This window comes from Neoarius graeffei, chromosome 18, assembly GCF_027579695.1.
Source record: "Neoarius graeffei isolate fNeoGra1 chromosome 18, fNeoGra1.pri, whole genome shotgun sequence".
NCBI classification, from domain to species: domain Eukaryota; kingdom Metazoa; phylum Chordata; class Actinopteri; order Siluriformes; family Ariidae; genus Neoarius; species Neoarius graeffei.
In genome coordinates, this window is record NC_083586.1 from 91,810 (window position 1) to 103,441 (window position 11,632).

Below are 11,632 nucleotides of genomic sequence, written 5' to 3' on the forward strand. Positions count from 1 at the left end.
AAAAATAGGCTTTACTTATCCAAATGCACCTATTGGTTCAAAAGTTAAAGTGCATAGAATTTGAACAGAATCTCACAGTATGATGCTGAAGCTGCCTAAACAATGGAAAATAAAATACCATTTTGGCAAAAATGTTGGCATCCATTAATTTCTTGTATTAAGTAAAAAAATAATGTAACGTGCACACTGTAAACATAACTTCACTGTAAACATAACACACTTTCAGTAACAGAATTTAAGCCTATATAAACATTGACTCGCACATCATGCAATGTTGCCAGATACTGCTGACGTTTTCCAGCCCAAAATATGTTCAAAACCCGCCAAAATGCACTTGAAACCACCCAATCTGGCAACACTGCGCACATGCTGCTTCTCTTGAACGTATACACGGAAGTAAGGCAGTTTGTCATTGTCACCTCAAGATGACGCCAACGACTGGTCAAATTTGCGGGAAAGTTGCGGTGATTGGATATAATTGCAACACCGCCCTGAGTTAGTGGGGATTGGTTGAATTTGCATTGAAGTTGCAAATCGCAACATCGCGAAATCCTGGAGGGTCTGGAAATCTATTTCGCACATCTATTGATTTCTTTCACTAACGCTTCATTCTCTTTAGTGATGAGCTTCATTGCTGCATGACGATGAGGCCGCGGAGTGTTTCACAGACTGTTCGCCATGTGCTATCGACCGTAAATGTATCGCGATCCCTGATTTGTTATCCAGCTTATCAACTGATAAGTAGGTTGACTTTCAACCAATCGCAAAGCGCCTTCTATCGAAAACTGCGGTGACCTAAACTCGGCTGCAGACTTTGCTGCTCGTAGCCCGGACTTGTTGGTACACTGAGTAATTGACACTTGTGCTGCGCCTTTAGTAGACCGGGGCCGGAGTGAATTGTCTCACCCCCCCATACACACATTTTTTTATACCGAATTTACACGATTCACAAGAATGACCCAATCGGCCAAGTTTGCTTTATAGCATCAGGAAGTAATTCTCCTGTCTGGTTCAAATCTCTGTTGATGTCATCCGACTCGGGTTCCTGGAGTGTGGAATAAAATAACCATCAGGCTGTCGCAGTGTCAGGGTAAACAGTACAAGGGTTGTACTGAAGTCCTCGGCCTGTGATCCTTTGGGTTCGGGAGAAGACAGAGTCTTAGAGGTGCAGGCCGCTCAGGCAGCCACGTGACAGGCCCGGCCTCCTGGGTGTAGAAGAGCAGAGGGCCGTGGACCAGGAGCTCCAGCCCGAGTGTCGAAGACCCAGACGATGGCAAAGACGTTGGTAGTTACAACCTCAGCCACCAAAACTACTATTACTAGTTTTACCGCTGACACATCAAATTCCACCAAATCCAACACAACAACTCGGCCACATGGACACACACCTGACACACAGGCGCACGCGCACACACACGACACACAGGCGCGCGCGCGCACACTCACTCCAAAGCTGTGCTTTCCTCAGCACGAAAGCGGCTCCGTTTCCAAAACTGCACACTACACTCGGACAGTGGAAATCCATCAGGGTCATTGACAGGGCTCTCCTTCCACTCAGCCCAGATCGCTTACAGCGGCCACGCCGTTTTTCAGCCCGTTTTTACACACGGCATCGCACAAAACGCGCAGCCCGCCGGCTCGAGCCGCACCGTGCTGTTTTATGGCCACTGCGCGACACGCTCGGTCTGTACCTGGGCCTGCTGGAGCTCGGGAGGAACGAGAAAGCCCGTTCTTGCTAATCGTGTGCTCGATCGCTTTGGATATTGTCTTCCGAGTCTTATTTTCACCGAGAAATGCCGTGAGAAAACACAAGTGCGAGTGTGTGACGGAAGCGCGGTTGAGTCTCAAACGTTCTCATGAGCGCTTTTAAGTCCCGCCCCCCGGCCTCCGTTTCCCACACAGCGTTTCACTCGCTTCCGCTACTGAACTCCGAGACAGATGGCAAGAAGTCGCTCCCGCCGCCGCGCCCGCCAAAGCGCCCGCGGAGAAAGCAGCTCCAAAGACCAGGAAACAGTCCCGAGCGCCGGCGAGCTCATCATCAAAGCGGTTTCTTCGTCGCAGGAGAGGAGCGGCGTGTCCCTCTCCGCCTTGAAGAAAGCGTTACAGGCCGCCGGATACGATGTGGAGAAGAACAACTCCCGCATCAAAATCGCCGTCAACAACCTTGTGAGGAAAGGCGTCCTGGTGCAGACTAAAGGGACCGGTGCGTCTGGCTCTTTCAAGCTGAACAAGACGCAGACCGAAGGCAAGAAGCCCGCCAAGAAAGCCGCGGCTAAGAAGCCCACCGCCAAGAAAGCCACGACGAGCCCGAAGAAGGCGAAAAAACCGCCGACTCCCAAAAAGGCTGCCAAGAGCGCGAAGACACAAACTGCCAAGCCCAAAGCCGTAAAGCCTAAAACGGCCAAGGCGAAAAAGGCGGCCCCCAAAAAGAAGTAAACATGTTTGTTTGACTGTTTTCTTTCTCTAAACGGCTCTTTTAAGAGCCACCCATGTTTTCGTTCAAAGAGCAGTATTCCATATTCACTCATGATATCAGATGCTGCTGATTGCAGGGATGAGAATGGAGTTTGAAGAAATCAGCTGAAAATAGTCAACATGTGTAAAGAACACAGAAACGACCTCGTAGGTGGTAGATGCCATAGGGGGTGAGTCCGAGAGGGGGGCGTGCCCCCCTTTCGGCCTAGAAAAATTACCAGGCAACTAATTTGACTGCATATTTCCCAAGTGTCAATTTGAACTGTGTCAATCCAATTACTTTTTTCCTGTTTTTAGTTCTTTTCGTTTTTGAAAGAAACATAAGTGGTAATTCTATTCAAACTGATATGGCTAGCCTGAGTATAATCTAAACACTGAAAAAAATCTTTGCATTTCATTTTTTTCCCCTCAATGTTACACACGTGTGTGTGTGTGTGTGTGTGTGTACACTAGTGCATCTCAAAAATTAGAATATTGTGAAAAAGTTCAATATTTTCCATCAGTTATTTAAGTGAAAGTTATATATTATAGACTCATTACACATAAACTGTTTCAAGCATTTTCTATTTTACTTTTAATCAGTATGGCATACAGTACAAAAACATAAAAAAAACCCATCTCAAAATATTAGAATATTTCATTTCGAGTTTGAGTAAAACAGTATGAACACAGTGCATCTCTCGGTCTAGTTCAGTACACACAACCACAAAAATGGGGAAGACTGCTGACTTGACTGTTGTCCAGAAGATGATCACTGATGCCCTCCACAAGGTGGGTAAGCCGCAAAAGGTCATTGCTGAAAAGGGTGGCTGGAAAAGGTGCACAAGCAACAGGGATGGCCGCAGTCTTGAGAGGACTGTCAAGAAAAGTTGATTCAAGAACTTGGGAGAGCTTCACAAGGAGTGGACTGAGGCTGGTGTCAGTGTATCAAGACCCATCACGAACAGACATCTTCAAGAAAGGGGATACAACTTTTGCATTCCTAATATCAAGCTACTCCTGAGCCAGAGACAATGTCAGAAGTGTCTTATCTGGGCTAAGGAGAGAAAGAAGCAGACTGTTGCTCAGTGGTCCAAAGTCCTCTTTTCAGATGAAAGTACATTTTGCATTTAATTTGGAAAGCACGGTTCTAGAGTCTAGAGGAAGAGTGGAACAGAGAGGAACAGAATCCAATCCAAGGTGTTTGAAGCCCAGTGTGAAGTTTCCACAGTCTGTGATGATTTGGGGTGCCATGTCATCTGCTGGTGTTGGTCCACTGTATTTTATCAAGTCCAAAGTCAACACAGCTATCTACCAGGAGATTTTAGAGCACTTCATGCTTCCATCTGCTGACGAGCTTTTTGGAGATGCTGATTTCCTTTTCCAGCAGGACTTAGCACCTACCCACAGTGCCAAAACTACTACCAAATGGTTTGCTGACCATGATATTACTGTGTTTGATTGGCCAGCCAACTTGCCTGACCTGAACCCCATAGAGAATCTATGGGGTATTGTCAAGAGGAAGATGAGAAACATCCGACCCAAAAATACAGATACGCTGAAGGCCACTATCAAAGCAACTTGGGCTTCAGTAACACCTCAGCAGTGCCACAGACTGATCACCTCCATGCCACACTGCACTGATATAGTAATTCATGGTAAAGGAGCCCCAACCAAGTATTGAGTGTATAAATGAATATACTTTTCAGAAGTTGGACATTTCTGTATTGTAAATCCTTTTTTTGACTGATCTTAGGGAATATTCTAATAATTTGAGATACTGGATTTCTGATTTTCATGAGCTATAAGCCATAATCATTAAAACAAAAAAAGGCTTTAAATATGTCACTTTACATGTAATGAATATAGAATATATGAAAGTTTACCTTTTTGAATTAAATTATGAAAAAAAAGGAACTTTTTCATGGTATTCAAATTTTTTGAGATGCACTAGTGTGTGTGTGTGTGTGTGTGTGTATATATATATATATATATATATATATATATATATATATATTTATGTATATATTTATGAACATAGAATGAAATGGAATATCTTCGAATACAGAAGACAAATGTAATTGAAGAATCATGTTCGCAAATGTTCAAATTGATGACCATTATTGTCCAGACAATGCACCAAGGGATTCGCAAACGTCACGAAACAGGTCATTAGGAATATCGTGACACTGTCTTTCAATTTCCAATTTCAGTGCATCAATTGTTCTTGGTTTGGTGCGATAATTTCCTGCCATGCTGTGATTAATTAATTACACCTGCAACACAAAAAAGGCAGCATGTTAAAGTTAAAGTTTAAGACAGTTAAAGTGTGAGTACATTTTTTTGAGACACCCTGTATATATATAATTATTCTCAAAATAGGTCAGGGCCTTTAGTCTATAGACTACCTTGGTAAAGATTTTTTCGTTAAATATAGTGACAAACCTCGGAATGTGTCTTCCTGTCCGCTAGTGGTACCAATGGTTTTGCTGCTGCGCCTGGCCTGGTGATTTGTGTTGACAGCGGTGCTGCTGCCCCATCACTAGTTGGAGTTCGAAATGCTGACCCCAAAGGATAGTTTGTCCATCGTATGGTGACTTTAGCGGCATGTTTCTTCCCTTTCGCAGTGTGGTCAATTAGTGCAATGCATCCACGAGATCCATAGTTGATTACCTCCTCGCAGTAGAGGCACTGTGCTTTACCCACCACATCACATTTTGCGATGTAGTCGCCCAGCTTCTCGGAAACCTCCTGCGTATTTTGTCCGACTTTCATCGTGAGAGTCACAGTTTTCTCCAACCAAGACCACCGAAATCCAGTCCCCCCAGGATTTCGCGGGCCTTTTTTGTGGTTGTTGCGGGCTAAAATGTCTGATGTTGCGGGGGGGTTTCCAAAAAATTGCGATGAAAGTTGCGGTGTTTTTTAGGTTTTTGTTGCAATTACATTGTGGGAGGAAGTGAAAGTTGCGAGAAATTGTTGTGATTTTCTCTTTTTGTGATTAAAATTGAGTGATATGTTAAATATTAAGTTATTACTGAAAAACTATTGATTAAAAAAACAGACACTGAGAAATGGTCCTAGAAACAACTTTACCAATATAAAAGATTACTAGGACTACAAAAATGCAGAAAAATAGGCTTTACTTATCCAAATGCACCTATTGGTTCAAAAGTTAAAGTGCATAGAACCTCACAGCACAACATGAAGTTACCTTAAAATATAATATAAATGCCTCAACTTTCATGTAAGAAAATAAAAAAAACTATTAATACTAGTACTGTGTGCAGGCAGTCTCTCCTGAAGACTAAATTAAACAATAATTATAAACTAATAAAATAAATGGCTCAGGTTTCATAGAAGAAAATCGCGAAAATCCTGGAGAATTTACATGATTCACAGGAATGACCCAATCGGCCTCCAAATCCGCTGAATTCCGCAGATCTGCGGACAATTCTCATCCCTGTGATTGTTTTGGTGGAGTTGATTCCTGCTTTACACAACGGTGACAGGAGGGTGCTGGGAGAACATGAACTGAGTCAGGGCTGATGAAACTAATAACAATTTATATTTCTATACATCGATTATATAATATATATATAATAAAAAAAAAAAAAGGTTTTCTATATGCCCTGTCATCACAGGACCTGGCAACTTTTCCAGGGTGTACCCCGCCTTTCGCCCGTAGTCAGCTGGGATAGGCTCCAGCTTGCCTGCGACCCTGTAGAACAGGATAAAGCGGCTAGAGATAATGAGATGAGATGACTTTTTCTATATGCCTATATTCCCTTCTTTCCTTTTTCATCTCTCTCTCTCTCACACACACACACACACACACACAGACCCGTTGCAACAAGGTAGGCAGACTTGGCAATTGCCTAGGGCCCCAGCCCTCGAAGGGCCCCCGCTGCTGAACGACTGGTTATGTATTCAATAGCAATGACAACTTTTTGAGCGCGGCAGCGCAGCGCCTAATGACACTTGTTGAAATACCCTAGTTCCAAGGGGGGCCCCCTAATGCACAACAGCGCCTCCCTACATGCTTTGGCCGAAAAGTGCAATGACAGTCTGTTGTTAACCCCTCAATGCCCATCTCCATCCAGTCAAGTGGTTGCAGAGCTCCGCGGCAAAAAAAAAACAAAATCAAATATGAAGTGAAATTACCCCTCAGTGAGCCAGAAGAGAAAGAAGAAAAGGGAAGAGGAAGACAGAAAAAAACAAGACACTGGTAAAGGTCTTTGGACATGGAGGGTCATGCCTTTGCTGAAGCCAAAGCCCGCAAGCAGCAGTTTTAGACATTTTGCCCATGATTCTAGTTGTGTATTCTTAAATTTTTATGTTTTTCTATACCTTTTGCACTTTTCTGTGTGTGCTGGTTCTTATTAAGATTCTTATTCATGTTTGTAATCATTTAATCACCATTTGAAGTTATTTCTACTTGTGTATATACTGTAAATATTTAGTGTTGTGTTATTTGCACATTTAATATTACTTTGTCTTATATATATATGTGTGTGTGTTTTGTCTATTCTTGTGTTTAATTGGGTTTGATAATTATTTATAATAATGTAAAGAGTTCATTTATTAAGTAAAAATCGTAAGAATGATTACAATATGTGTGATGTTTATTTATTAAGTCTTCAGTGGGTAGGCGGCCATAAGGCCTTTCGTCGAGGGGGGGATAATTATGGGCCCCAGATCCCCCTTTGCCTAGGGCCCCCAAATAGCTTGAAACGGGCCTGCACACACACACACACACACACACACACACACTCGTGGGAAGGTTGTCACGCAGGCTGATGCTGGAATTTGACGGCATGTTTGTGATTGGTTGTTCTGCCACAACAATCTTAACCAATAAGAGAGTGGCCGTGTTGTCTTTATCACAGAGGGCACGAGCTGTAGCGCTTTTTATTTCAGAGTTGTTCCTGCAACAGATCTGAGCAGCAGAATGAGTGGAAGAGGAAAGACCGGCAAGGCTCGAGCCAAGGCCAAGAGTCGTTCATCCAGAGCCGGACTCCAGTTTCCCGTGGGCCGTGTCCACAGGCTCCTACGGAAGGGCAACTATGCTGAGCGCGTTGGCGCCGGCGCTCCAGTTTACCTGGCCACCGCGCTGGATTACCTGACTGCTGAGATCCTGGAGTTGGCGGGTAACGCCGCTCGTGACAACAACATGGGTGCAAGTTTTCCGGCATGTGCCGGAAGCTCTGTTTTTTTCAGTTCTGAAAAAGTCATTTTTCCAAATCGTGTAAATCCGTTGAGATTTTCGGGGGGGGGTATAGAGGTGGCCCTCTCACTGTCTCACTCTCAACGTATTACCGGATTACCGCAGTACAGTCTCTGCATGAGACAAATCTTTTCATCTCGTCTTCACCACAAACCTCATTCAATTTATACGCCGCTCACCGACGAGCGGTCTTGACTAGCCCGTTGTTTCACGCACGTAGCATGTTGTTCGACCAAATCAACACAGCTATTCCCATGAGTCGCCGTTTCTTTTGGTGCAAGTTAGAATGGTGCTTTTGATTGGCTCACTGTTAACTGCCATCCAATGAAACTTCAGCTTCTATAATAAGCATTATTTCACTTCCCTCCCTTGCAACAGATCCAAGTGCTTTGCCTCTGGTTGCTGATCAAAATATGTCAAAATGAAGTTTTTTTCAGAAGGCTCCAATACAAAAGAATTAGAAAAGACATCTAGAAATAAATGCAGATGGGAATGGTTAAGCGAGTGTGACAAAAACGGTGACAAATGGGGAATATGGCTGAGAAAACCGGACGTCCTGGGTGTTGCGTATTGTGACTGCTGTTCAAAGACTATCAAGTCCAGCTCCAGCGGGAAGAAGGGACTTAAGTCACACCGATGAGACTAATCACTTTTCTGATTTTTGTGCTATGTAGTAATAAGTGAATTCAAAACATTTATTGGTGATTTAAATTGTCATCTGATATTGTGTGATGTGCAAATGCAATGTGCTTTCTTCTAGAATTGAAATTATTCATTACAAGTTTCTGCTTTTATAAGCATGTTTTTTTTTTTACATTTGATTATCTTTCAATTATTAAATAAAAGTAAGGTAGGTCTTGAAATAAGTTTGTTAGCCTTTTATCATCTTTTCTAATGTGGTTATTAGGTTGAAAACTCATTTGTAGTCAGTAACGGATTATAAAAGATAGATATTTTTGCATATAGAAAAAGCTGAATCTTATTTGCTAAAATCCAGGAGTTTCTGAGGACATCAAGACATGTGGCCCCTTATTTTAACTCAAGCTGTGTATATATTGTAAAAAAGGTATCACAGCAAAAGCATATTAAAAATGGTTGTTTCAACATTTAAATTAGTAGTTGCTAGATGTTTTGAAATATCAGCCTTGTACTTGAAATATTGTTATTTCAGATGAATTGATGAAATGTATTAAACATTTGATCAGAATATGCAAATCATATAACTATTAATATTATGAATGTTTGCATGAGATTGCATGAGAGACAACCATTTTAACTTGTAATTTAAATTTTTTTCAAGGCCTAAGGGGGGCTCAACTCCCTTTGTAACCCCCCCTGCATGGCTGCGCCATGGACGTCTGACCTTGTCAAACTTTTCAGGTTTTTGAGAATTTTATACTTGCACCCATGCAACAAGAAGACTCGTATCATTCCCCGCCACTTACAGCTCGCTGTGCGCAACGACGAGGAACTGAACAAACTGCTCGGCGGAGTGACCATCGCTCAGGGTGGTGTGCTGCCAAACATTCAGGCGGTGCTTTTGCCCAAAAAGACCAAGAAGACTGTCAAGACCAAATAAATTCACCCACTGCTGCGTTCATCAGTCCCCAAAGGCTCTTTTAAGAGCCACCATCTATGCTCAAAAAGTGCAATTTTTTAATCCCTTCCCAGGTTTTGGGGTATTTCATAGCTCTAGCATAAAAGGAATCCATAAACAACATAATCAAGTGGTGTTAATAGTAATGATGCATTTTATTTATAACGCATTTTAGTCGTAATAGTATAACACTAATAATAACAGTAGTGTGCTGGCTATAAAGGAAGGTTGATGGGTAAAAATAGATTATGACGGCGCTGTCCATGCGGTGATTGAACCTACAAAATGCGCTAAGCTGCGCTGTTTGCTCTGCGGAGTTGCGCGAGCGGCAATTCATTCGGGACGGGTGTGGCTATGTTTCAAACTGTGTCGGCGGGAAAAGACGGTCCAATAGTGAATAGGTGACGCAGCACGTTCTCTCCAATGACAGGCGACCGTGTTCAAGACACCCAATGAGCGCAGGGCACTGTTAGAGTTGAAAAAGCCAGCGTCCGCCTGCGCTGTTTATTCTGTTTTTCGTCTGTGAAGTCCAGAACTTGACGCCATGGCAAGAACCAAGCAGACAGCCCATAAATCCACTGGTGGCAAGGCACCCAGGAAGCAGCTCGCCACGAAGGCTGCCCGCAGGAGCGCCCCCGCTACCGGCGGCGTGAAGAAGCCTCACCGTTACAGGCCCGGCACCGTGGCTCTGAGGGAGATCCACCGTTATCAGAAATCTACTGAGCTGCTCATCCGTAAGCTGCCCTTCCAGCACCTGGTAAGAGAAATCGCTCAGGACTTTAAGGCCGATTTGCGTTTCCAGAGCTCGGCTGTCATGGCACTGCAGGAGGCGAGCGAGGCATACCAACTAAAGGTATGTGGATGGTAGGCTATTCAACATATAGGGCTTAAGTTTGTTACTGTTAAATAAGCATTGCTTGTACAGTAACGTTATGTCGTTACAACGCTCACCCACTTTTAACATGCCGAGTACCGACTGTAGCCGCTAACAAATGCTAATTAGCTTTTCCCGCCGACACAGAAACGTTATGTCGTTACAACGCTCACCCACTTTTAACATGCCGAGTACCGACTGTAGCCGCTAACAAATGCTAATTAGCTTGCTGTCAAAAGTGCAAAAACCTTTGAACACCAGGATATTTACCAGGATCACATCATTTACTGGACATAATGTCAGAGTAGAACCTGCACAGCTCAGTAGATAGGACCAAGATTCAAATTCTATGAGTTAACTATATCATTTTGCAGGTTAAACAAGCACTTTTGATCATTATTTGTGCCAGGTGATGGGCAGTCATTTGGAAAAGGTGTTTTGTATGAGTTCTACAGAGAAAAGATGACACCTTGTTGGCTTGAACACGCAACCTTCTGATCTGGAATCATGCTGGTAACATTTTTCAATTGACCTGATGGTCAAAATGCTTCATGTTCTAAAAGAAAATACATGTCCTATGGTTCAAGACAGCTCACCTTAGAGCCTGCACAGCTCAGTAGATCGGACCGAGGTTCAACATTCTTGGAGTTACCGATACCATTTTCTGAAGTGAGGACATCTTTCAACAAGGCCACTGAAACCTGTGTTCTGAAAGCTAACTCTAACAAAGCTTGAAACTTCTGCTCACAGTCTGACCAAGTAATACAAGGTTGGTCATTATAATTTTGTTTTGTACTATATTGCTTCAGTGGGCAATTTTTATCATATAATAATTTGAATATACTTAAGTTATCATATGCTATTCTCTATATAAACTGATTCCCAGTCTTGCATTCATAAATCATTATTTAATGCAAACATGGTCTCCTCAGTCCTAACTCTTCTATACTTAAGTTTATGGTCCGTCACATTTCTCTTATGATTACAGTCATAAATTGTAAAAACTGGTAGATGATCACTAATATCATTAATTAATATTCCACTTATAATGTTATTATCTATATCATTGGTAAATATATTATCTATTAAGGTAGCACTATGGTCAGTAATTCTGGTGGGTCTGGTCATTTTTGGGTGGAGACTCATACTGTACATGGTATTAATAAATTCCGCAGTCATACTGTGCTTAGGGGCGGCACGGTGGTGTAGTGGTTAGCGCTGTCGCCTCACAGCAAGAAGGTCCTGGGTTCGAGCCCCGGGGCCGGCGAGGGCCTTTCTGTGTGGAGTTTGCATGTTCTCCCCGTGTCCGCGTGGGTTTCCTCCGGGTGCTCCGGTTTCCCCCACAGTCCAAAGACATGCAGGTTAGGTTAACTGGTGACTCTAAATTGACCGTAGGTGTGAATGTGAGTGTGAATGGTTGTCTGTGTCTATGTGTCAGCCCTGTGATGACCTGGCGACTTGTCCAGGGTGTACCCCGCCTTTC

General features: G+C 43.1%; 3 protein-coding genes across 3 annotated transcripts; all 3 read left to right on the forward strand.

Annotated features, from left to right (window-relative positions):
- Positions 1-1,895: 1,895 nt before the first annotated feature.
- Positions 1,896-6,996, forward strand: LOC132865848 (histone H1-like). Its single transcript, XM_060898341.1, has one exon. It carries the CDS (start codon positions 1,939-1,941, stop codon positions 2,434-2,436), a length of 498 nt encoding a protein of 165 aa, XP_060754324.1. The 5' UTR covers positions 1,896-1,938; the 3' UTR covers positions 2,437-6,996.
- A 57-nt stretch (positions 6,997-7,053) lies between these two features.
- LOC132865849 (histone H2A-like) lies at positions 7,054-9,257 on the forward strand. Its single transcript, XM_060898342.1, has 2 exons — positions 7,054-7,617; positions 9,089-9,257. The coding sequence occupies exons 1-2, from the start codon at positions 7,403-7,405 to the stop codon at positions 9,255-9,257; spliced, it is 384 nt and encodes a 127-aa protein (XP_060754325.1). The 5' UTR covers positions 7,054-7,402.
- Positions 9,258-9,819: 562 nt separating this feature from the next.
- Positions 9,820-10,143, forward strand: LOC132866550 (histone H3-like). Its single transcript, XM_060899376.1, has one exon. The coding sequence runs from the start codon at positions 9,820-9,822 to the stop codon at positions 10,141-10,143; it is 324 nt and encodes a 107-aa protein (XP_060755359.1).
- Positions 10,144-11,632: the final 1,489 nt, after the last annotated feature.